General features: G+C 47.5%; 1 protein-coding gene and 1 long non-coding RNA gene across 8 annotated transcripts in view; one reads left to right on the forward strand and one right to left on the reverse strand.

The window, feature by feature from the left end:
• Positions 1 to 569: 569 nt before the first annotated feature.
• Positions 570 to 2,536, reverse strand: LOC128400937 (uncharacterized). The gene is made up of 2 exons (XR_008327396.1): positions 2,477 to 2,536; positions 570 to 1,852 (listed from the first exon to the last, which is right to left on the reverse strand). It is a non-coding gene; the product is annotated as an uncharacterized LOC128400937 (long non-coding RNA).
• A 1,898-nt stretch (positions 2,537 to 4,434) lies between these two features.
• Positions 4,435 to 23,735, forward strand: part of SRCAP (Snf2 related CREBBP activator protein) — a 34,891-nt gene continuing 15,590 nt past the window's right edge. Inside the window, exons 1-23 of one of the 7 annotated variants that reach the window (XM_053363449.1) lie at positions 9,609 to 9,828; positions 10,302 to 10,375; positions 11,444 to 11,688; positions 11,966 to 12,208; positions 12,372 to 12,557; positions 12,866 to 13,006; positions 13,749 to 13,965; positions 14,219 to 14,505; positions 14,812 to 14,899; positions 15,011 to 15,100; positions 15,698 to 15,853; positions 16,398 to 16,651; positions 16,726 to 16,903; positions 17,222 to 17,358; positions 19,877 to 20,046; positions 20,147 to 20,339; positions 20,423 to 20,559; positions 20,818 to 21,004; positions 21,184 to 21,353; positions 21,855 to 22,204; positions 22,679 to 22,832; positions 22,875 to 23,209; positions 23,292 to 23,459. In XM_053363449.1, coding sequence (XP_053219424.1) covers positions 9,788 to 9,828; positions 10,302 to 10,375; positions 11,444 to 11,688; positions 11,966 to 12,208; positions 12,372 to 12,557; positions 12,866 to 13,006; positions 13,749 to 13,965; positions 14,219 to 14,505; positions 14,812 to 14,899; positions 15,011 to 15,100; positions 15,698 to 15,853; positions 16,398 to 16,651; positions 16,726 to 16,903; positions 17,222 to 17,358; positions 19,877 to 20,046; positions 20,147 to 20,339; positions 20,423 to 20,559; positions 20,818 to 21,004; positions 21,184 to 21,353; positions 21,855 to 22,204; positions 22,679 to 22,832; positions 22,875 to 23,209; positions 23,292 to 23,459 — 4,201 coding nt within the window. In that variant the 5' untranslated portion in view covers positions 9,609 to 9,787. The other 6 variants (XM_053363450.1, XM_053363451.1, XM_053363452.1 and 3 more) reach the window with 6 other exon arrangements.

A 23,735-nucleotide genomic window follows, 5' to 3' on the forward strand; every position in this document is an offset into this window, starting at 1 on the left:
AACGTAAGGTTACCAGGTTTTTTCCAATGAATCTGGAGACACTTTTCATCTTCAATGGATTTTGTAGGGGGGCTGATTTGCAAATCCGGGGACTGTCCCCGGGAAACGGGAACATCTGGTAACCCTACCTTAACGCCATAGGCTGTTTGGGCTTTGGTAGAATCTGGGGAAAAGTGATAAAAGATGTGGCATTACAGCCAAAAACGAGCCAGGCCGGGACTAGTACCAGGCTGCACCCTTATTTTTCTCCATTCTCACTTCAAAAGCCACATCTTGTTCATTGCAATCCCTTGGAAATCTCACTAAATACTGAATGGCCATGATTACCTAAGTGACATATATATTATTTGGTTTATACTCCTTGTATTTTCACAAAAGTTCTCCATTGCAGCAATTTTTTAATCTCTGTGATAAGAATAGGACGGAAGAGGTAGGTAAAATTGAAAGTTTATTGTCTGTGAAGTTTGCTTTTTACTTTTCTGCTTCCTAGTAGTCTAAATGTTTGGTGCTGTCTCTTTCCAACCAGAAGGGAGCAAAGAATCTGGAGTGACAATGACTAGAATCCAAAATCTCTTTTAAAACCACTTTAATAAGAATGAACTTTTCTTTCCACTGCCAGGCCACAAATTTAGAGATTTTATCATGTTCTTGGAGATGATGCAGGGATCAGTTTTGCAGAAATGAGTGCAACTAGCCAAATGCTATATCCTAGGTTACTTTTATTTTTTATACATAAAAACAAACAAAAAAACCTACCTACATGCCTGGTTCAGTTTGGACTGAGGCTCAGGTCTGGAATATGAAGTATTGGAAAAGTGTAGTAGTCCTTACTCTTGCCTTTTATACTCCACAGTCTACAAATTCACAAATTGAATTGGGTGGCAAAAGCTTTTAGGAAATCAGGAATCCTGCAGTTTTCAATCTAATTTGGGATTGTGTCTCCCAGCTTTTTAAAATGGTTTTATTTTTATATTTTTAACACACAAAGATACATGATCTCTTTGGGGTGGTACAGAATTACCCAGAAGACTGAGATGGATCTCTAATGTCCAATCTTCTTGATGAGCTGTTTCGTATGATTTTTTTTAAAAAACTGGTAGATCAATAAAGGTTCCCAATTGTCCAAAAAACAGAATCCCTGTAGTAGTTTATAGCAAGTGATTTTTACTGTTAACTGACCTTTGTCAAATGGGAGCCAGTCCTTCAGAGTAGGCAAACTGACTCTTCCCATATTTTGTAATCAGAATATGCACTGTAACACGTAGATTATTTAGTAAATATTGATGCTTTTATAGTATGTTGCCAAAATATTCCCAATAACATAATTTCTGGTCTCAAAAGTAATACTTGTGAAAAAAGTTACAGCAAGAGGTTTCCAAATGATAGCTGTCATTGGAAAGTAGTTATCGCATATAGGAATGCTGCGGGGTTTTTTAATAGCCATGCAAACATCCCGAAGCTGCTAATACTACAGTCCTAATTCAATGGGACTTACTCCCAAGTAAGTATTGCATCTTAAACTGTACATCCTCTTTAAACTCAGTGGTGTTGATAACAAAAGATAAACATTATTTCTGGGTTGAATATCCACTGAGATTTCTAGACCTCCCAACACAGATTTCAACCTAGTCCCAAGTTAGGTCTATTGATTTAACTGACCTTGTTCTATGTGTGACTAAAATTGGATACCATCCTATGACAATTTATTGTATAGTGAAAATGAATTTATAAACCCTTGGTAAAAACCTTCTGAGGTGTTGTCCTCATAATACATCCTCAGGAGTTCTTCTACATATGTTTCCATTTGTTCCTTCAGAACTGGATGTCATTCATGGAATGTGTGGCTTTTTCCCTTTTATGATGAAAATAAAAGTTATCTGAAAGAAACATGTCACAGATGAAGGCATTTTAATGAATTGTTTTAAGAACAGAAGCTAGTTCCAGAACACAATCACCAAAGCTTGCATTTGTGTCTGCAACAAGCAGAGCTACGTACAGCAGTGATAGAGAACTAATGCTTTAGGTCATGCTAGACCTATAAAGGTAAAGGGACCCCTGACCATTAGATCCAGTCGTGGCCGACTGGGGTTGCGACGCTCATCTCGCTTTATTGGCTGAGGGAGCCGGCGTACAGCTTCCGGGTCATGTGGCCAGCATAACTAAGCCGCTTCTGGCAAACCAGAGCAGCGCACGGAAACGCCGTTTACCTTCCCTCAGGAGTGGTACCTATTTATCTACTTGCACTTTGATGTGCTTTCGAACTGCTAGGTGGGCAGGAGCAGGGACCGAGCAACAGGAGCTCCCCTGTCGCGGGGATTCGAACCACCGACCTTCTGATCAGCAAGTCCTAGGCTCTGTGGTTTAACCCACAGCGCCACCCACTTCCCTCATGCTAGACCTATAGTTTGACTTAAATGTAAGGCAACATTGTATGGTTATCAGTTTAGATTTAACTGGTTTTTTTAAAATAGCACACACACACAAACTTACCAAGCTGCACTCCAATCCAGAAGTCCAAAACTTCCATGGGTTCATGGAATATCGGGGGGGGGGGGACGACGGACAGATGGACACATTTTCTCTCCCTTGTCATCGCTTCTGACAGTGGGACCTATGGAAGCAGTTAACAAAAAAATTTTTTTTACAATTTAAAAATGACAAATACAGAGGAATCTTGGGCTGCAGGTTAGCTATTCCTGCTACACAGAATAGTGGTTTAAATAAATTAAAAGTTGCCATATATTCACAATAACAAATTGGCTTGATCAAAGATGCTAGTACTCAATATAGCTACAATTTTGCTAAAAATCCTGTGTGTTTAGGACTGCAGCATTAACTTGGTTTATCCTCAGAATAAGTGGGAGGGTGTCCTAGCTAGCCGTTAGTATTTGTTTTTTCCACTGCAGCCAATTAGTCAATGGCAGAGGTAGGACTGGAATATAGGCCTCTCGCATATTAAGTCAAGTAGACATTGCATTATATAGTCTGTCTCTGTCCCCATTGTTTTATGTCTGTTGGACAGGCCCAACCCTGAACCATCTATCTAGAATGGAAGTGAAGAAGAGCAAATATTTGTAAGTGTCATCCCCTTATTTTATTTAGAAATTAACTATGACTTATAGTTATCAAAGCAATAAATACGGTAATAAAAAACATAATTAAGAACAGGTAAAAATGAGTTTATAAGCAGGTAGCTGAAGGCTTTAGCATGAACCTAAAATGCTTATTCAAAAGTAACATCCATTAAGTTCAATAGGGTTTACTGCCAACTGTAAAAGTAGAGACGTCACCTTGCCAACAAAGGTCCGTATAGTTAAAGCCATGGTTTTCCCAGTAGTGATGTATGGAAGTGAGAGCTGGACCATAAAGAAGGCTGATCGCCGAAGAATTGATGCTTTTGAATTATGGTGCTGGAGAAGACTCTTGAGAGTCCCATGGACTGCAAGAAGATCAAACGCATCCATTCTTAATGAAATCAGCCCTGAGTGCTCACTGGAAGGACAGATCGTGAAGCTGAGGCTCCAGTACTTTGGCCACCTCATGAGAAGAGAAGACTCCCTGGAGAAGACACTGATGCTGGGAAAGATGGAGGGCACAAGGAGAAGGGGGCGACAGAGGATGAGATGGTTGGATAGTGTTCTCGAAGCCACAAACACGAGTCTGACCAAACTGCGGGAGGTAGTGGAGGACAGAGGTGCCTGGCGTGCTCTGGTCCATGGGGTCACGAAGAGTCGGACACGACTAAACGACTAAACAACAACAACAACTGCCAACTGTGTGTGTAGGAATATAGCCTCGACCACATGAACATGAAAAGGTCTATACTACATCTAAAATGAAAATACTGGTTTTGAAATAACTTTCATATTTGCTTTAAATGCCAATGAGTTTTTTCCCCTTCCTTTGCCAAGTTAGCCAGGCCCACTTTTGCATTAACGTCAAAATTTGGAATTTGTTCCCTTTGTAGAAATCATGATTTCAAACTCAAAACTCATTGAAGCTCTGGAGTTCCCAATGCAGATTTATCACCTGTAAAATCAGCGCACTAGAAGTTTTGAAATGAGCTCGAAATGTTGTCAACTACGTCTTGTCAACCTCGTTTCGCGCGACGGTGCGAGCACCCTCCCATGTAAACAATATTCATTGAAACTTTCCTGACTTTCAAAGTCGCGTCCGAAGTATCTGCGAGTCCTAGGGGAAGTGCATGTTTTCACGAGCCAAAGCTGCCTCTTCCCATTCATAAGCGCGATGTGCATCTTGTTTTGAGCACCTTCGAATAGCCGCGCCAGCCCGCCCAGCGAACAATTGGAAGAATTTTTGAGGAAAGACAAATCGAGTCCTCCCTCCCTCCGTCCGAAAGAGAGAGGGAAACTCCAACCCCCAGCATCCCCCAGGACTCCATTTCCCAGCATGCCCTTCACTCGCGATGGCCTTTCCCTCGCCCCGCGGGCTCGCAGTCCCACATCCCGCTCTATCTGATTGTGAGGGAGAAGAGCGCCGTCTTCCGCAATTCTTCTGGCCCGCGGCCTCTCGCCGGGACGCCGTCCTCCCGCGCGACGCGCCTGTGAGACACTTTGGGTTTGAGTTTCTTTTCTCTTTCTCCACGCACGCACACCCTCCTTCGCGTTACCCGAGCTCTCGCGAGACTTAGCCGCCGAGGCCGGCGGGTGGAGGGAGCGGTGGGAGGAGGGAGGGGCTGGCCCTGGCGCTTGGTGGTGGCGGCCGCCATTTTGCCGCGGCGGGTCGGGTCTGGCTCGGCAGGGCCTGGTTAGGGATCAGCATCCGGGTGGGAGGGGTGGGCGACGTGCCGAGGAGCACCGGCGAAGGCCGCGCAAAGGGAGAAGTCGCGCGGGAGAGGCTTGGGGGCCGCGGATGGCGGCGGATTCTCTCCGGCCGAGGCGGCGGCGCTGGGGCTGAGGCGGCGGCAGGAGGAGGCGGGGCAGGAGGCGCCTCCCCTCCCTCCTCACTCCTCCCCCCTCCCACCCAGGTAAGATGGCGGACCGGCCGGGGCTCTACTCCTCTCGCTCACACCCACCTCCCTGGAAGGGTGCAAGTCTCTGCTTCGAGTCGGGAGGGAAAAGTGAGGAAACAGATAAGAGCGCGCGTGTGTGCCTGGTTGCCGGTGGTCGCGCGTGCGCGCGCGGCCTTTTACCTCCCCCGTCCCTTCCTCTCTCCCGTCGGTCATTTCCCTCCCCTGCCTATAGAGGGCGCACTAATGGAGTGTGGCGGGGCGGGAAATAAGAGAAAGGAGCCAATGTGGGAGCCGCACGCGCTTACCCAGCCAACGGCCGCTCTCAATGCTGGCCTATTATTACTTCACCTATCGCCCTCCTCCCCCCCCCCCCGTCACCTCGTTTCCTCGCGCGCCGCGAAACCGACCAACCAACGGCCGCTTACTCCTCAGCGGATGGGGGAGGGGCGAGCGGGGATTCTCGGGGGACTAGGGAGGGAGGGCGAGGGAGGGAGGGAGGGTTTTGGGGGAAACCGGGGCGGGGTCAAGGGGTCAAAGGGAAAAGGTGGGAGGGAAAGGGTGACAAAGGGGTTAAAGGGTGGGGGAAATCGAACTTGTGCTGAAAAAGAAAGAAACTAGGCGTCAGAGGGGGAATCGCTTGCGATTAGGGTGCAATGAATGAATAAATACAGGATTGCGGATACAAGGATTGATTTTTAGCGGGGCGCAAGGGTTCTGAGAAAGGGTGGCAAGTTCAAAGTGTATTAGGGTATCATCTGGGACTTGAGCAGTTGCACTGCTCTAGGGTTTGAGTGGCTAGTGATAATACTTGAAAAGTTGGGAGGGGGTTGCAGTTACTTAGCACCATCAAAGTTTTGCAAGAAACCAGACCAGAAATAAGTGAAAGGTTAATGTGGTCATGGAGCCTGAGGAGGGGCAGGCTAAAGCTCAGGATGATAGGAAGGGAAAGGAGGCTGTAGTGAATGAAGAGACCACAGTAGAAGGACCTCCCAATGAGGCAGAGAGAAAGATAACTGGATTGCTTCCAGAGACAGGTGTGGGACAGGGAGAGGCTAAAGACTCAGAGGCAGAAGAGGAGGCTGAAAAAGAACATGAAGCACCAACTACTGGAGAGTTGATGGAACCAGACCAGGATACATTTGGACCCTTAGCAGAACTGGATAGGGGGGTGGCTGAGGATGCACTGAAAAGAGAAGTGGCATTAGGAATGTCTGGGGAAGAGGCTGAGGAAATTATTGAACCAGATCTGAGAAAAGCAGAAGAGTTGGAGACAGTGATTCTTGATGAACTTCAGCTTAAGAGTAATAGAGAGAAAGAAGAAGTTGAAGAGTCAAGAGAACCAAATCAGGAGGAAACCAGTGTTTTTGGGAGCCCAGATGAGAGGGAAGCTGAGGGGAAGACTGGAAAAGGAATGGATCAGCAGGAGACTCAGGAATTTATTCATGAGGAAGAAACACTGCTTGGAGAGGGTGAAATGGTTCTAGAAATGGGGGGAAATTGGACTGAGTTGGCAGGGCCGGACCACGGGAAAGAAGAGGATTTGGTAGAAGAGGACCGTGTAGATTCTGGAGAGAGGGTTGAAAAGGGAGATGAACAGGAAAAGTTGATGGAACTGGAAGAGAGGGAAGCTGAGGCAACTGTCAGGGAAGATGAGGCAGTGGGGGAGGCTGAAAAGATGCCAGAGTCGGTGGAGGTGGGAGAGAGTGACAAAGAAGGCGAATCAACAGATAATCATGGAGAAATGGAGTTGTCAGGACTGGGTCAAGGGGAGATCCTAGAGGTCACTGGAAAGGAAGAGGATGTGGCACCTGCAATTGACTATGAGGAAACTGAGAAGGTGCCAGATGTAAATGAGAGAGAGCTAGAGGAAGTGACTGCAGAGGAAGATGCAATATTAGCAAGGGGTGAGGAGGAGTTGGTAGGACTAGGTCAGGGGGAAATTGAGGTGTTGACTGGAGAGGAGGAACCAGTTTTGGGTAAGAGGGAGGCGGAGATGACAGTTGGACCAGGTGAGGAGGGACTTGGTGAGGAAATTGAAAGGGAAGACAGGGTATCTGGAGTAGATCAGAGAGAGGCTGAAAGCATGATTGTGGAAGGAGATTTGGCATCATCAGAGGGTTGGGGGGAAGTTGAAGACTTGGTGAAGTCAAGCAGGGGAGAAGCAGAGGAGGTGGCACCATCAATGGATCAAGTTAAAGCTGAAGTCCTACAAGAAGATCTGAGGGGGTCAGAGTTGGTGATTGCTGAGGGAGAGGCAGGTGCAGCTGAGGAGAAGGCTGAGCATTTGGTGGTGGCAAGTCAGGGAGAAGTTGAGGGTAAGACTGAAAAAGAAAGTATGGCATCAACACTGGATCAGGGATCACCAAGAATAGATGAAAAGCAGGCAGAAGAGGTGGCTGCAGAGAAAGATGTGGAATCAGTAGAAGATCAAAAGCAAGTTGAGGATTTGGCTGGGATAAGTCAGGATGAGATTGGCAGTATGGTAGCCACAGTGGAGGAAGGGGAAGATAAGAGGGAGGCAGAGGTGGCAACTTCAAAGAGAGATGTAGCATTTATTGAGGGGGAGGGTTTAGTAGTGACAAGTCAGGTAGAGACTGAGGAGGTGACTGTCAAGGAGGATATGATACACGTGGCTCTTGATGTGGCTGAGCAAGTGATAGGAGCAGCTCAGAGGGAAACAGAAAAGATGAGTGCAGTGGGTCAGGAAGAAGGAAGGGAGGAGGCGGTGGGAGCACCAGTGAGAGTAGCTGGAGCACAAGAAGAAACTGGAGGCCTGGAGGAAGAACTTGTGCAAAGTCAGGAGATGGGGCCTGGAGAAGAGGTGAAACTAGGAACTAGTCAGGAGAAAGTTGGAGAGCTAGCAGAACCAGAACAAAGGGAGACAAAAGAGCAAGTAGGACTTGATCAGGGAGAAGCCAAGCAGTTGGGTTCAACTGAGAGGGTTACTAGGGAGGAATCTCGAGAAATAAGAGAGGCATTATTCAGGGATCAGAGTGATACTAAGGTGCTGGTGGAACCATTTCAGGGACCAGTAGTGGAGGTTACAAGTGTAGGTGAGATTGCGTTGACTGAGCAGCATCAAGGTACTATGGGAAGAAAGGTACCCTCTCAGGAGAAGACACTAGTTTGGAGCCCAGAATTAGAAGAACAGTTGGGAGGACCAACTCAGGAGATGGCAGGCGTGCCTTCCAGGGAGGGGATATTGAGTCAAAGGGCGAAACCAAGTGAAGAAGATACCAGAGTCACCTGGTTGGCATCTGATACGAACCTGGCCCAAGGTCAAGTGGAACCAAGCCTGAAGGTGGCTGAATTGAATAAATCAGGTTCCTCAGTGCTGTCATCACATTTGTCACAGCGCACTGCCATAGGAAGTCAAGAGGAACGTCGCAAGTTGAAGGGGAAAATAATTTCAGGGTTGGCAGGATTACGGCAAGGGCCAATACTGGTACCACATCAAGGGGCAACACGCTCATGTGGATTCCGTCGTGGAGTGCTGGACCACAGGGCTCCAGGGTTGATTGTTACCAGTTTAACAGCAATGGCTCAGCAAAGGGGAATGATTAAGGAGGCTCGTACGCAACTGGGAAAGGGTGAATTAGATCAGAGGGAGACACGATCAGCTGAATTGAGGTCTCGTGCAATTAGGGTTAAAGTAGGTGAGCCGGTGGTTATGATGGGGTATAGAATTGGACGGGAAGGGATGTCATGTTTCTCTGAGGCAGATAACAGGATAGAGAGCTTTCAGCAGGTTCCTGTGATGGAGGAGGCAGGAAAGGAATCTGATCAGACCCCAGCAGAACCACCGAGGCAGGAACAGATAGTTAAGGAGTTGGAGATACTGGCCAAGGATGTTGATGACAGAGCAAGGCAACATCCAGAAGGAATGTACTTGCCATGGCTTGGTAGGCCACTGACACAAGATTATTCGACAATACGACCAGGTTCTGGTTGGACTGCAGGCCTTGGGTCCGGGCATGGACTTGCTTTAGGGCCATTGCGGGCTGGAATAAAAGAACGAATAAACATGATGGTGACAGGTCAGGGAGCAGTAAAGTCAGCAGGACCAAGTCCTGAGCCACCAGTGTCTGGGATGGGAAGAAGGGTGTATGGGCTTACAAGCCAATCAGCCAACGTACACTGGCTGAAGGACGTGTTGGGATCTAAGCAGACAGTGTCTCGACTCTCTGTAACAGTTCGTGGCTCAAAAGCAGACAGTCCTGACTCTATGGCAGAGAGACGAAGTCCAGGCCTGTTAACAGGAAAGCAAGAGTTGAAAGATTGGCGGGATGGGGTAATGGGAATTGCAATTAAAAGGTACAATGCCATGAGGCGGGCAATGTGGGGCGAAGGCCCAGCTGGTTTGCATGTGAAGGGAGTGAAGGTGGCTGAAAGTCCCATTGATACTATTCCATTGGGTTCTGTTAAGACTAGTTCCATTCTGGGTCAGGTTGAACAGAGGGCGCTCAGGCTGGCACAGCATGTGGAGGGTGAGGCTGTGTCAGGATTGGAAGTAGAAGGTCAGGGGCTGGCTGAGAGGCTGAAGCAGGATATGGAGCCAGCAGGGTCAGGCCAGGGAGGTAGAATTACAAGGTAACTGGGTTAAGTGTGGAGTGAGAGGGAAGGAACAAAAGGTTTGGGAGATAGTGGGTTATTTATGAGCTAGGGACAAAATTGAGCTATAGAAGCAGAGAGTTAATAGGACGCTATAGCAATAGAGTTGAGTTGCAAAATCTCAGCTTGCAGGATGAATGGGTTGTAGATCTCTCTCAAAAGAATGAAGCCAAGAAGGGAAGTAAACTTCCCTGGGATAATGATATGAGGGTGACGTGCAGAATATTGACGCTTCTGAAGCAAAGGTGGGTACATAGGAAGCAAAATAAAAATAATTTATTATTTATACTCCACTCATCTAGCCGGGTCGTCCCCAGATACTGAGAAGATTTTGGGCTCTGGATACCTAGGCATGGGAGTGAGTGAAAAGGACACTGCTAGACAACTCAGAATCCGTAAAGTGGATGGGAAAGTGAGATAATTCTAGTGGTTCACCAAACCGCACCCCAAACAGGTTCCTGCCTCTTTTCATAGGCTTGAATTTGGTAGCTGGTGCGTACAGTAAAACTCTCCACCGCAACCCGTGGGCCGGCTATTCCCATGCTGTCTGCGTAACAATAAAAGAGAGACAGGGTTTGATCTACCCTTTAGCAGAGTCGTTCAGGGTCCCAAGAGCAAGTTTGAATGATCCTTACCTAAAGGAATAGGTTGCTGTGCATCTACCACACGCGTGCACACACAAAATGTTCTCTGGACTAACGGTTCCATCTTTTTTCAGGTGTAGTATTCCCCAGGAAAGCGAAACCCTGGAAGTTCAGCCTGACAAGCAAGAGGAGTTCGCAGCTCACGCAGGTACAGGTGAAACTGAATACCATTGGGGAATTGGCAACAGGGTTTTAAGCAGGAACATCAAGCAAATCTAAATCTTTGGCTGTTTTTCTGAGCTCAGTGTTGGGATTTATTTTCTTTTCAAAATGCTTTTTCTGTCACCAACATCTATATTGATGGGCCAGAATTTATTATGTACTGGAATCTGGCTTGGCCACAACTAAACTTAATTTGCTCGTTGAGATATGATGGAGGGATATAAAAAGCAGCTCAAAGGAATGAAATAAAATTTACAGTATCTGTTCATAGCTCCCCTGGAAATTTTTGGGAAGTCTAGGCATTTAGTACTAAACAGGAGAATATGTATCCAGTGGAGGAAGATAGGGGAATCCTCTACTTGTAGGCAGGGTTTACAGCTTTTGTGTCTAAATATTAAAGTTTTAAATGCAAACTTTGAGAGAAAACATTTTTTCACATTACCCAAACATTTATTTTGTAACAGAAAATGTTTGCTTGTGTGTACAAACTTAGCAACGGAGATTTTCTAATGCTGTTGTGTTTTTGATAGCTACTGTGTTGGATATGTTAATTTTCTACTTGGTTCTGCCACCAGATCTCTTGTATATCGTAATTGGGAGAGGCTAACCCCCAGTTTGGGGGGGCCTGATCCGGCTCCCAAGCAAATTTTTCTGGGGCTCCCCTGATTTTGGCAACAGCAACAAAAAAGGAAAAAAGAACCCCTCCTCCCTTCACTGTAATCATTAATCAAATCATATTTATACTCACAGCTTCTTTTTTGAAAAAAACCTAGTGAGAAATGAGATTTGATCAGCTGGGAACTGTTTGGTTTACATTTATGATCTTTAATAGCTGCTTTTCAGGTGCATTATTTTCCTTCTTTAATTTTTAGTGCTTTACTTTGTGTTAAAGGAAAGTAAAATTGTAGGCAGAGGGCATGCTAATGTCATTTTGACGTTTAATTTCACTTCCTCTGAAAATCTTCCTTTAGCTTGTTCTTGAGTGGGTGTCTTTCAGTTCTTTTCAGTCTGGCTCTGATCACAATGCGACTGATTCCTCTTCATGAATCTCTAGATAATTCTGAGACAGGCAGTCCCGAGCGCAGGCTGGGCTGCCAAGGAACCCAGGAGCTGGACGGCTCGTCCCAGTGGCTGGCTGACCAGAATGAGGCCGGTTCCGAGCATGCACTGGAGCAGGAAGCCAGCACTACAACCGCAAACGAAGCTGTTGGGACGAGAGGCAAAGAGCAAGAGAGAACTAAAATGCAGAGCAGTCCTCCCCAACAGCAACATGCGCTGCAACCACAGGTAGAGTTGGAGGTGAGGGGAATCCCAGTGTAAGGCCCTGTGTTTTGAGGCCGCTTACTGGATTACAGTTTTTCAAAGCACTGTAGTTCATTAGGGGTCTTCAGAATGAATTTTGACTGCTTTAGTGAAGTATGTGGATGATTGTACTACAAAGAGCATCTGTGAGAGTCAGAACAAGGGATGCTCTTCTCTGATGCTCTACCTAGACAAGCTCCCCAGAGCTGTTGGGTTCCTTTAAGGCTGCTATAATAATTTTCTACCCTCGTTTGTCTCCTCTTGTTCATCTCAGACTGCATCGGACAGAATGACAGGCAGTAACCCAGTGTCACCAGCCTCCTCGGGCTCACCTGCCTCAACTGGCAGCATCTCACCACCACATCTCACCCACGACTCCTCGCTGGACAGTCACCCAGGTTTTGATGTTCCCAAGACACAGAACAGAGCCCTTGTGTCGCCCGGGATGTACACCTCCCCGGACCCTGCAAGCATGTGGGACAAGACACACGCGGAGATTGCTGAGCAGGCCAAGCATGTAAGCCACGCAGGGTCCAGGGATCATTTGGCCCCTTCTGCCCTCTTGAGTTGGGCATGAACATACACAATCTAAGTTAACATTCTGTTTAGTTTGTCCTTCCAAGCTGCAGTTCACAGGGATATAGTGTTTTGGGCTAACTGACTTGGGGGATGTATTCCAGGAGGCAGAGATTGAAAACCGCATCGCAGAAATGAAGAAGGAAGGGTTCTGGTCCATGAAACGGCTGTCGAAGGTGCCTGAGCCAGTCCGGCCCAAAGTGCACTGGGATTATCTTTGCGAGGAGATGCAGTGGCTGTCTGCTGACTTTGCCCAGGAGCGCCGATGGAAGAGGGGTGTTGCGAGGAAGGTGAGTTTGACGGAAACAGCTGCCAATCTCCAAACATTTAACCCATCTCTTTCAGTCAGTTTTCACTCATGCATTCCAATCTCTGGGTTTAAGGGCATTTCGTAATCGTGCACTTTTGTAACACCTCAGGCTTGTGGCTTGTGCTGTTGTAGAAAAGCAATATAATATGTGTGTCCCTAGGGTTTCCATCCACTTTAGTGAAGTGGAGCTAGCTACGACCCACATTTAGGAAGGACTGTTTAGAGCCGTGGAAATCTGTGAAGACTTGTGATTATTAACATGATCCTTCTCTCCTTTGTTGCTTGCAGGTGGTGCGCATGGTGATCAGACACCACGAAGAGCAGAAGCAAAAAGAAGAGCGAGCCAAACGGGAGGAGCAGGCCAAGCTGCGCCGTATTGCCTCGTCCATCGCCAAAGAGGTCAAGCAATTCTGGAGCAACGTAGAGAAGGTACGTGAGGAACCTGTCTGGCATCATAAAAGCAGCATGCAGGCCTTGCTCCTGAATACAGGAGCCACACCTTGAGCCAGGTGTCTGGAGCTGGTTGCCTCTACTCTGCCTAATCAAAAATACTGTGGATTCATCCATAGAAGGGTTGATTGAATCTCTTGCCTTCATAGTTTGTTGGTGGAATTTCTCTAATTAATATATGCGTATACATACACATATACATACATGCATACACACATATATGAATGACTTCATTTAGACAAAATACATAAAGTATAACAAAGCAGAATTTCAAACACATAAAGCATGCAGTTAGTTGGAGGTTTTGTCTGTTGTATATTTATGTCCACTCTCATTCATTCTTCACTTCTGCATTCATATTAAAAAGGTGAGGCAAATTATGCTCTTGTTTATTCTCCTACAGCAGGGAAATGAATTGTTCTGCTCTGTCTCAAAACATCAGTTGCTTTTATTGCTTGTAATTGGAGTTACTGTTCCAAATAACTGAATTGGGTTTTTTTGCTTTTACATGAGTAACAAAGTGCTTTTTTAATAGCTTTGAAAAATTTGCAAGGTTAAGGTTGCAGAGAAAAGAGTGGCACTGTGTGCACAGGGCTACTGAAGACTTAGAGAAGATAGTAGCTCTTTGCCCATGTTGCCTTTAACTCAAGAGCAAGTTCTAGCACAGCACATTCTGCAGGAATGAACTTGGAGACTTCTCCCCTAACTCTTTTTTCCTCAGGTTGTGCAATTCAAGCAGCAATCACGTCTGGAGGAGAAACGGAAAAAAGCCTTGGACCTGCAGCTAGACTTCATAGTGGGCCAGACAGAGAAATACTCGGACCTACTGACCCAGAGCCTCAATGAGACCTTTCCCGTTCCCAGCAAGACCGGCGGCTCCCATGCGGGCTCTACTGCCTCTAGCCCACCGCACCCCAGTCACCTCACTGAGGATGAAGGTCAGAAACTTAAAAGTCTCAACCCTTTTCTCTGAAACTGCCCAGCCCCAGCCCATCCAGGGCTAGCTCAACACAGGTACCCCTATATGGCTTACATCCTATGAATGTAATTGCAGGAGGGAAACTTCCATGCCCATTCCCTCCTCCTGCCCAACCAAACATGGTAGAATTGTAATGTGTGCTTCTTTTGAGGAGAGACTGTGTAAGCCCCAAGGAGTTGTGTCTGACCACTCCCCTCTTCCTTCTCTGGCAGATGGGGATTTTCAACCCCATGACGAGTCGGATGATGAGGAGACTATCGAAGTAGAAGAGCAGCAGGAAGGGAATGATTCAGAGACTCAGCAACGGGAGATTGAGTTGCTTAAGCAGGAGAGTGAACTGCCCCTGGAAGAGCTGCTGCAGTCACTGCCACCCCAAATTTTGGAGAACTCCTTCAGCGTTCCCCCTTGTGCCTCTAGTTCTGAAAATGATGAAGAGGAGGAGGGTGACAGTGAAGAGGAAGAGGAGCAGGACGAAAAACAGACTTCCAAGAAGTTAAAGGTGTGCTGCTGGTTTATGGGCAAGTCTTGGGTTCAGATGCGTAGGGAACTCTACTTAGAATATGCAGCTACAGAATTCTGACCATTGTTCAGTCACACTTCAATGGGCATCACCAGCAGGTAGGAAAGGGACACAGTCAGGCAATGGATCAGGCTGGGCCTGGACAGGCAAGGGCCTAGCTGTAGATAGCAGGAAAGATTAAGTTAGTTGAGAATAGTTGTTGCCAGATTTCTGTCCTGCTTTCTGTAACATGCACTGCTAAAGGCCTCCCATCTTGGTCTGAAAGCCCTTTCTCATACTTGGCAGGAGAAGCCAAAGCCCGTTACTCAGAGGAATAAAAAACCCTGGAAGCCCGATGAAGAGGATGAGGAGTTCACTGCCAATGAGGAGGAAGGTGAGCCTGTTATTTTGGGTCTGCGGTTGACTGAGCATGTTGGAAACTTGAGGCAGGGACCAGCGTTGGAATCCTATCATTCAGTAACACAGGGCATCCTTCCTCTTGTAGCTGAAGATGAAGAGGAAACAATAGATGCAGAAGAAAAGCTGGAAGGAGATGTGGATCACAGCCAGGAGCTGGATGAGCTGGCCAAGGAAGGTTCGGAAGCAGATGGTGGCTGGGGTGGCAAATGGGGGTCAGGACTTTCATTCCCTGGGCCCTGAACACTATTCGCTTTATTACTAAATTGTGTTTCCGAATGTCTGCTAGGTCTGTGAACCATCGTTCCCAGAATTTCTGCTCTTAAAGGGACGTAGGGCCAGGGTAAGCACCTGCCCCAACTCAGTATTGTATTTCTTGCCCTACCCCCAAGTGTTTCCAGTTGCCCTAGAACCTGTAATCTGACTTGGTAGACCAACCTTACTTGTTGGTGAACTGAGTTGGGCCTATATTGGTTGCACTATGTCTATTTCCATTTTTTTCCACAACCATGGGAAGATAAAGCAGTTTTGCCAACATAAGTCTAAAAGGGGACTGATTTGAACTGATGGACAAGATTTGGTGAGCTCAGAAATGATGACAAGTCATTGAACCCAAAACCTAGGCTGGGGTTTCCAAGATGGAACCCTCTGTTGTAATTTGTAGCTAGTTACAGAACCAGAGGGCCACTTCAACAGGATATGATCAGGGATCAGAGAAGAGAACTATCTATCTTAGTGTTTGGGCATAATCTTGTGCTTTCTTTCGCTTTGGCAGGTGAGCTGCCCATGGATGAGTTGCTGCAGAAATACGCTGGCGCCTATACCTCAGACTTTGAGATGGAGGAGTCGGACACGTCATCCGAGGCCTCGGAGCCCAGCACTTCTGAGTATGAGGAAGAGTCAGAGGAAGAAGACAGCAGTAGCCAGTCAGGTATAAAGGAAGGGAATGGGTCTTGTAACTTTGGAAAGTAATTGAATCTTAAACGTAATTACAGTGGTACCTTGATTCTCAAACTTAATCTGTTGTGGAAGTCTGTTCCAAAACCAAAGCTTTCAAAACCAAGGCGCGTTTTCCCATAGAAAGTAACGTAAAACAGATTAATCCGTTCCAGACTTTTAAAAACAACTTTTGGAAAACTGGAACACCTACTTCCAGTTTTGCAGCATTCTGGTTCCAAGTTCATGAACTAAGCTGTTCGAAAACCAAGGTACCACTGTATTATCTTCCCTTTATAGCCGAAGGTATTCTTAGCAGGTGTCCTCAAGTATTTGCCTCAGTCTTGGGATCAGACGTCGTTTTTGAAGAAATGTTTGTCCCCAAAACAACTTAACATGCTGCATTTGTCTTGATGGAGTTTGTGGCACATAACAAATGATTTCTTGAATAGAGCAGTGTAGTTTGTAAGGCACTGATTTAAAGATGATAGCAATAAATTGCCAGCTGCTTTTTGTCCTGACATTGCTAGTTCTTTCAGATTCCACGGAAGAGGTGGAGAGTGAGCAGGATGAAAGTGAAGAAGAGGATGCCATGGAAGGCGGGGAAGAAGAAGCCTCTGTGAGCCAGGAGGAGGACTTTGGTGTTGCGTATCTTCTGAAGCAGGATGAGGATCGTGGTGGCGAGGGAGACAATGACTCGACTCCAGCCCCAGGGCCCAAGAAGGAGATCACAGACATAGCAGCCGCAGCGGAAAGCCTGCAACCCAAAGGTTATACCTTGGATACTACGCAGGTGAGTCAGAGGGAATCTGCAGGGGATTGCACTGGAATAAAGCAGGCAAATTATATTGCCCTTCTCCCATGTAGGTTAAGACGCCTATTCCCTATCTGTTGCGTGGGACACTGCGAGAATACCAACACATTGGTCTGGACTGGTTGGTCACCATGTATGAGAAGAAACTCAATGGTATTCTGGCGGATGAGATGGGGCTTGGCAAAACAATCCAGACGATCTCGCTGCTGGCGCATCTGGCCTGCGAAAAGGGTGGGTCAGGAACTTTGAGAAGAGAACGGAGGGTGAGGATGGGCTCCTTGCTAGAAGCAGTAGATGACATCTTAAACCTCCTAAGATGTGGAGTAACAAAATTCATGCTCTCGGTGCTTTTAGTGGTCACTGTTCCCTTTGGCAGCTTGGCTTTAACAGCTCCATTCTGGGGACAAATGGGCTATGGAGAGCAAGCTCTGGAGGGGAGAGAGCTGGATTTGCTCAGGGGAGGGCATGTGGCTGAGGAGTGAGGCACAGAGGCAGCCTTGGTCTCCAGAGTCATGGAAGCTTCTCTGCTGTGCTTGTGTGCTCCTGTAGGCAGCTGGGGCCCCCACCTGATCATCGTTCCCACCAGCGTGATACTGAACTGGGAGATGGAGATCAAGCGCTGGTGCCCCAGTTTCAAGATCCTCACCTACTACGGGGCACAGAAGGAGCGTAAGCTAAAACGGCAGGTGAGAGAACTCAGGCTTTGCAGCTGGGACCAGAGATGGGTTTTGTGTCTCACAATGTAAATGGTTTTATACCTCCAGATAAGCAAAAAAAGGGGGGTCTTTGTGGTTGAAAAAATGTAATGTTGGGTATTGTTTTCCTCTGGGAAACATTCTTACTTCTATGGGTCCTTTGATAAAATATTTAAAAGATTTCCCTCCCCCACCATCTGTTTCTAAGTAAATCAAAAAGGGTGGCTAGTCTACAAAGTGGGAAACTATACTATTAGCATTATTTTGGGTAGTATGTACTGTATGGTGCTAAATTACCGTATTTTCCCCTCTATTACACGCAGATTTTTTCTCCTAAAAAGTAAGGGGAAATGTCTGTGCGTGTTATTGAGCGAATGTGTGGTCCCTGGAGCTAACAAGCGCGAGTGAAGGCAAAAATCAGGCAAATATCAAATCGTCCGGAGAAGGGAGGAAAGAAGGAAGCTGCTGCTTTCCTGCATTCTGCCTCAGGGTCTTACTGCCCACCCGCTTCTGTTTCCTTACTGTGTTTGCTCAAACGGAACAAAGAGCAGAGAAAACCCCTCCCCTCCAGGCAAGCAGAGTGGAAAGCAGAGTCCTTCCTTCTAATTCCTCTCCGTGCGTCTGGGACTCGAAGGCAACATGCAGGTTGGGGGGGGGGAGAGAGAGAGAGCTGGCTGGCTTGTGGGGGGGGGGGACTTTTGCCTTCCTTTCCTCCCTCCGGTAAAACCCCTCTCCTGCATTCTTAGCCAGCTGCCTCTCTGCACACCCCTTTCGGCGCTCCTTATCCTTTCTATGTTTTTCCTTCCCTCCCTACTTAAAACGTGGTTCCAATCACGGATCCACATGGATCCTCAGGATCTTTGCATTGAGTCACCCCAAATTCACCATCAGATCACATAGCAATGATCTGATGCAAAAACAGGGCTGCAATGGTGCAAAAACATGGTTACAAAGCACGGATCCACATGGATCCTCAGGATCTTTGCATTGGGTCACCCCAAATTCACCATCAGATCACATAGCATGTCCATGGCTACAGCCTGCACCAAAAAAATCACGCACCCACTGTTGCCTGGGGCTGCAATGGTACAAAAACATGGTTACAAAGCATGGATCCACATGGATCCTCAGGATCTTTGCATTGGGTCACCCCAAATTCACCATCAGATCACATAGCATGTCCATGGCTACAGCCTGCACCAAAAAAATCACGCACCCACTGTTGCCTGGGGCTGCAATGGTGCAAAAACGTGGTTACAAAGCATGGATCCACATGGATCCTCAGGATCTTTGCACTGGGCTACCCCAAACTCACCGTCAAATCACATGTCTGTGGCTGCAGCATGAAGCACAAAAATGATACATCCACTGTTTCATTCAGATTTTTTTTTCTTGTTTTCCTCCTCTAAAAACTATGTGCGTGTTATGGTCAGGTGCGTGTTATCGAGCGAAAAATACGGTAGGTTTGGTGGTCACGCTGTGCTAATAAGAGATCTGTTTTAAGGAAACTGAGATGATGTTTGTGGGTAATTGTAATGCAGTCTCTGATCCGTATGTGGCTCGCAGTAGAAGACATATAGCTAGCATAATTTCCCAAAAGCACAGAAAGAAAGTATTGAAATAGTATGTGTCATATGAGTCCAGGGGATAGAGATAACCTCATATTGTAAAAAGAGGCACAAGTTGTACTCCAGAATTGATTTGTATTGTATGTAACTATATTTGTGTGTCTATTCATTTTGGGGAGGGGGGGGGAACCAGTTGGTGAAACATGGGCAAATCATGCTATCGTATTTCTTTGCTGGCACACGACAAAGGAATATGAAGCCCACCTCTATAGCTCAGTTGGTAGAACAGGAGACTCCTAACCTTAGGGTCATGGGTTCGAGCCCCATGTTGGGGAAAAGATTCCTGCCCTGCAAGGAGTTGGACTAGATGATCCTTGTGGTCCCTTCCAGCTCTACTTTTCTATGATTCTCTGAATAAGACATGGTGGCTCAATTCTTTGGTACTCCAGGAAACATAAGGTAGGGAAACCCTAAGTAGAGATATTAAAGAATTTTAGTTATTTTTAGTCTCCAAATTACTTGATAATAGTCTGGAATGGATTTAAGGCTGAAATAAGGGGTTCTTAGATCGGTATCGTTCTTAAATAAGTAGTGCAGGACCCTCCTCTATACACTCTTTGGCACCTGCTTAAATCATTTTTGTTTACCCAAGCCAATTCAGACATGTAGAATGTTTCATGTGTTATATCTCTTTTGAATGTTTTTAAACATATGTTTCTAAGTGCTTTCTATCAATATTTTTAATGTGTTTTTTATCTTTGTGAAATGCTTAGAAGTTGTTGTTTTTTAACAATCAAGTGGTATATAAATTTTGTTAAATAACTATCAAAATAAGAAACTCAGAGAGGGCTGGAAGTTCCCTGCCTCAGGTCTACAGCTGTTGAGCTAGGTGCCTCTGGCATTATTGGTCACAATTGTAAGCCTTCACTGTCTGTACTCAGGGTTGGACCAAGCCCAATGCCTTTCATATCTGCATCACCTCATACAAGCTGGTACTGCAGGACCACCAGGCCTTTCGACGCAAGAATTGGAAGTATCTGATCTTGGACGAGGCTCAGAACATTAAGAACTTCAAGTCTCAGCGTTGGCAGTCTCTGCTAAACTTCAACAGGTAAGGGTGTGTGCGGTGATGGGCTTGAGGTGATGGGGCGCAGGGTGGGGAACGCCTCCCTCTCAGAGGTTCTCACTGTCCTGTCATATTCCTGTTCCAGCCAGAGGCGGCTTCTTCTGACCGGAACTCCTCTCCAGAACAGCCTGATGGAGTTGTGGTCCCTCATGCACTTCCTGATGCCCCATGTCTTCCAGTCCCACCGCGAGTTTAAGGAGTGGTTTTCCAACCCACTGACGGGCATGATTGAGGGCAGCCAGGAGTACAATGAGAACCTGGTGAAAAGGCTACACAAGGTGAGCGGGGTGGGGGTGAGGGTACAGAGAGCAGCTGGCATGGTTGGAAGGCGAATGGGAATTGATTATCTCCACCTCCCCAGGTGCTGCGGCCCTTCCTGCTGCGGAGGGTGAAAGTGGATGTAGAGAAGCAAATGCCAAAGAAATACGAACATGTCATCAAGTGTCGGCTTTCCAAGCGCCAGCGTTATCTCTACGATGACTTCATGGCCCAGGCTACGTAAGTACAGAAAGCTAGTTGAGGGGAGGGCGGGATGGGGTGCTGCACTAGGGCTTGCTTGGCTCTCAGTGGCCTGGATCTTAGAGGGCTGGTGGGCAGGCGCTCTGGAGGATGAGCCTAGTGTTTTATTCTCTGGCTTTGGTTATTCAGCCCTGGACAAGCCATCCTTTATGCCATTCCTCTTTAACATCAGCAGCTGTTATTCTGATGCTTGGCACCTCTGAGTCTGGCTCACCCTGTGGCTGGTTTCTCTTTTAGCACCAAGGAGACATTGGCAACGGGGCACTTCATGAGCGTCATCAACATCCTGATGCAGCTCCGCAAAGTCTGCAACCACCCCAACCTCTTTGACCCACGGCCAATCCACTCGCCATTTATCACAGAAGGCATCTGCTTCAACACAGCTTCCCTCATCCTCCATGCCCTTGATAACGACCCTTTCAAGGCAAGTTTGTTCTCTCTCTGGTCTAGTAGGAGAGGGAAATGCTCCATCTAGATGCTCCAGGTTGGGCAAGAGATCATTTGTCTTTGGGGCAAGAAGGGGTATGTGTAAGTACCTAGGGTGACCAGACCCTATAATTGGGACTGTGCTTATTTCCTGCATATGGGCCTTGCTCCTTACAGCATGCGGACTTGGGCATTTTCGATCTGATCAACTTGGAGGGTCGTGTGTCCCGTTATGAGACAGACACCTTCCTGCCCAAGTGGAAGGTGACAAGGAAACTGATTGAAGAGATTGCTGAGTCCCCAGACCCTCCTCCCAGACCCAAGCCGGTCAAGATGAAAGTTAACAGGTACCTGTGATCCTTCTCATTCTCAATAGTGGGCAGCTTCCAGCAGTGGTTTAATGTTGCTCCAGCCACTCTGTGCTGCTTCCAATAAATTATAAAACTACAGCAAAACATCAAACATTAAAACAGTCTTTGTTCTTTGCTGCCCAAAGTCTGCACACCCCATAATGTTGCTGCTAGTATTAGAAAAGCAGCATTAAGCGTTTTATCTTGTCCTTGGATTGGTCGTTGCTGGAGAATGCAGGAAGCCTTCTAGCACAGAGAAGAGGCTGACATCAGGTTTTGCCTCTTGCCAGCTGCATGGCAGAACACAGACTAATCACAAAGCCCTCACCTTAGTGACTTCCCAGGATCCTGACTCAGAATATTCCTTTGGCTAAGGCAGAGAAAGTAAAGTAGTTGTGCTTGAGATTTGCCTAATAGGAGTTTCGCTGTAGAGAACACAGATTTTGTGAGAAGAGGATTTCCATTGTGTTAGTTCTAAATCGGTCTCCCTACCCACAGGATGCTGCAGCCAGTGCCCAAGCCGGAGAACCGAACTGTGGTGCTGGTGAACAGCCCTCGTCCCACAACCCCTCTGCAAAAGCCCATTGCCCCTGTCCTTCCAGAGACACTGACGCCTGCTCTGGCCCCCATCCAACACCCGGGCCCAGTCTTGCCAGGACCAGTGCAGCCCCCCACACTCCCTGTTGCGGTCTCTCTCCCCATGCCCATCCCTTTGCCCTCCTCACCAGTGACCATGTCAATACCAGTGCCGCCTTCCATCAGACCACAGACCCAGACTCTAGTGCCTACGCTGAGCCAGAACAACACAGCTGCTGCTCTGCTGCAAGGCCAGGCCTCTACTCCACAGGGTAAGATTCAGAGGTCCCAAAGCAGTGGTAACGGGGAGGGAAGAAAAGGGGCTGGGAGCTAATTCACTTTCTCAATTGAGCCCTGGCATCTCAAGTTCTTCTCTACAGTGATGTACTAAGAATTTTTACTGCCTGAAACGTATCTACCTTTCTGGCATACAAGTATTCTGTATTGGGGTGTCAAATCTCTCGCTATCAAAAAAAGGGGTTTTTAAGCTAGTAGCCCTTGCAAGTTGCAGGGGGGAAATGTGCCGATTTTGTGTGTTGGAACAATTTCAATCCTGCATCTGAATGAGAGAGAAGAGGGTATTGCTTGGAAGGGTTAGTAAAGGCAGAGATATAGTGAGAAAAGTTTTCTTTTATGCCACTGGGAACAAAACAATGGCTTCTTCCTTTCTTTTCTTCTTTTTAAATGAGACCAGGGCTAGACTAGGAGACACTACAAATCTGTAATCTTTTCCCATTTCTCCACAGTCCTGCCTGTGGCGATGACTGCAGCTCAGCTGGTCCCAAATGCTCCCCGACCCCTCCTCCAGCCATCTCCTCTTCCCACCGCCACCACAGCATCTTCCTCGCTGAAACCTGGTGCACTGCCAGCCCCTGTGGGGCAGCAGCAGCCCATCAACACCTTAGCCATCACGTCCTTGGGGCAGCAGCAGCCCATCAACACCCAGCCCATCAGCCCCTTGGGTGTCCCTCCCATGGGGCAGCCACCTCTGCCCATCAGCACCTTGGGTGTGTCCTCTGTGGGGCAGCCGCCACCGCCCATCAGCACCGTGGGTGTTTCCCCCATTGGACAGCAGCTGCCACCCACCAACACTTTGGGTCCAGCTGCTACAGCCCAGCAGTCAACCAGCACCATGGGCACAGGCGCCATAGGAGGCATGATGAAGCCCGTGAACATCCATTCCGCTGTGCCCACCTTGCCAGGCTACAACTTTGCAACTGCTGGAGCCCTTCAGCAAAGGCTTCTGCTGTCCCCGGATATGCAGGCACGGTTGCCCTGTAAGTATGGAGAGACCGCTGGGAAGGAGGCAGCACAGTTTGATCATCTCCCAAGCCTAACCAGTATCTTCTTTCACTGCAGCGGGCGAAGTGGTAAGCATTGGGCAGCTTGCCTCACTGGCCACCCGGCCCCTGCAGAGTGCTCCAGGGAGCAAACCCCTCACCTTCCAAATCCAAGGCAACAAGCTTACCTTGACGGGTACACAGGTCCGGCAGGTCACTATGCCTCAGCCAGCCCGACAGCTGCCAAGTAGGTAACCCCCCCCCCCCAGCATCCCACTATCCCAAACTCACTTTTCTCCTCTGTGTCCTGTCAGAACCTGATGGGCAGCTCTGCACAGTGTGTCGGTTGCTAGACTACTGTGCTACTGGAAATAGTTGGTAGGGTGGGCAGGCCCCGGTACGACTTCATTGAGCCTTCCCTAATGATTGTCTTTGGGGGAGGGTTCTGCTCTCTTGACTGGCTTGTTTTCCATGTGCCGGGGTCTCCATGGGAGAGCTTTCCACTTGCCCTCTGGCACAGCTT

This window comes from Podarcis raffonei, chromosome 13, assembly GCF_027172205.1.
Source record: "Podarcis raffonei isolate rPodRaf1 chromosome 13, rPodRaf1.pri, whole genome shotgun sequence".
In the NCBI taxonomy this organism is placed as follows: Eukaryota; Metazoa; Chordata; class Lepidosauria; order Squamata; family Lacertidae; genus Podarcis; species Podarcis raffonei.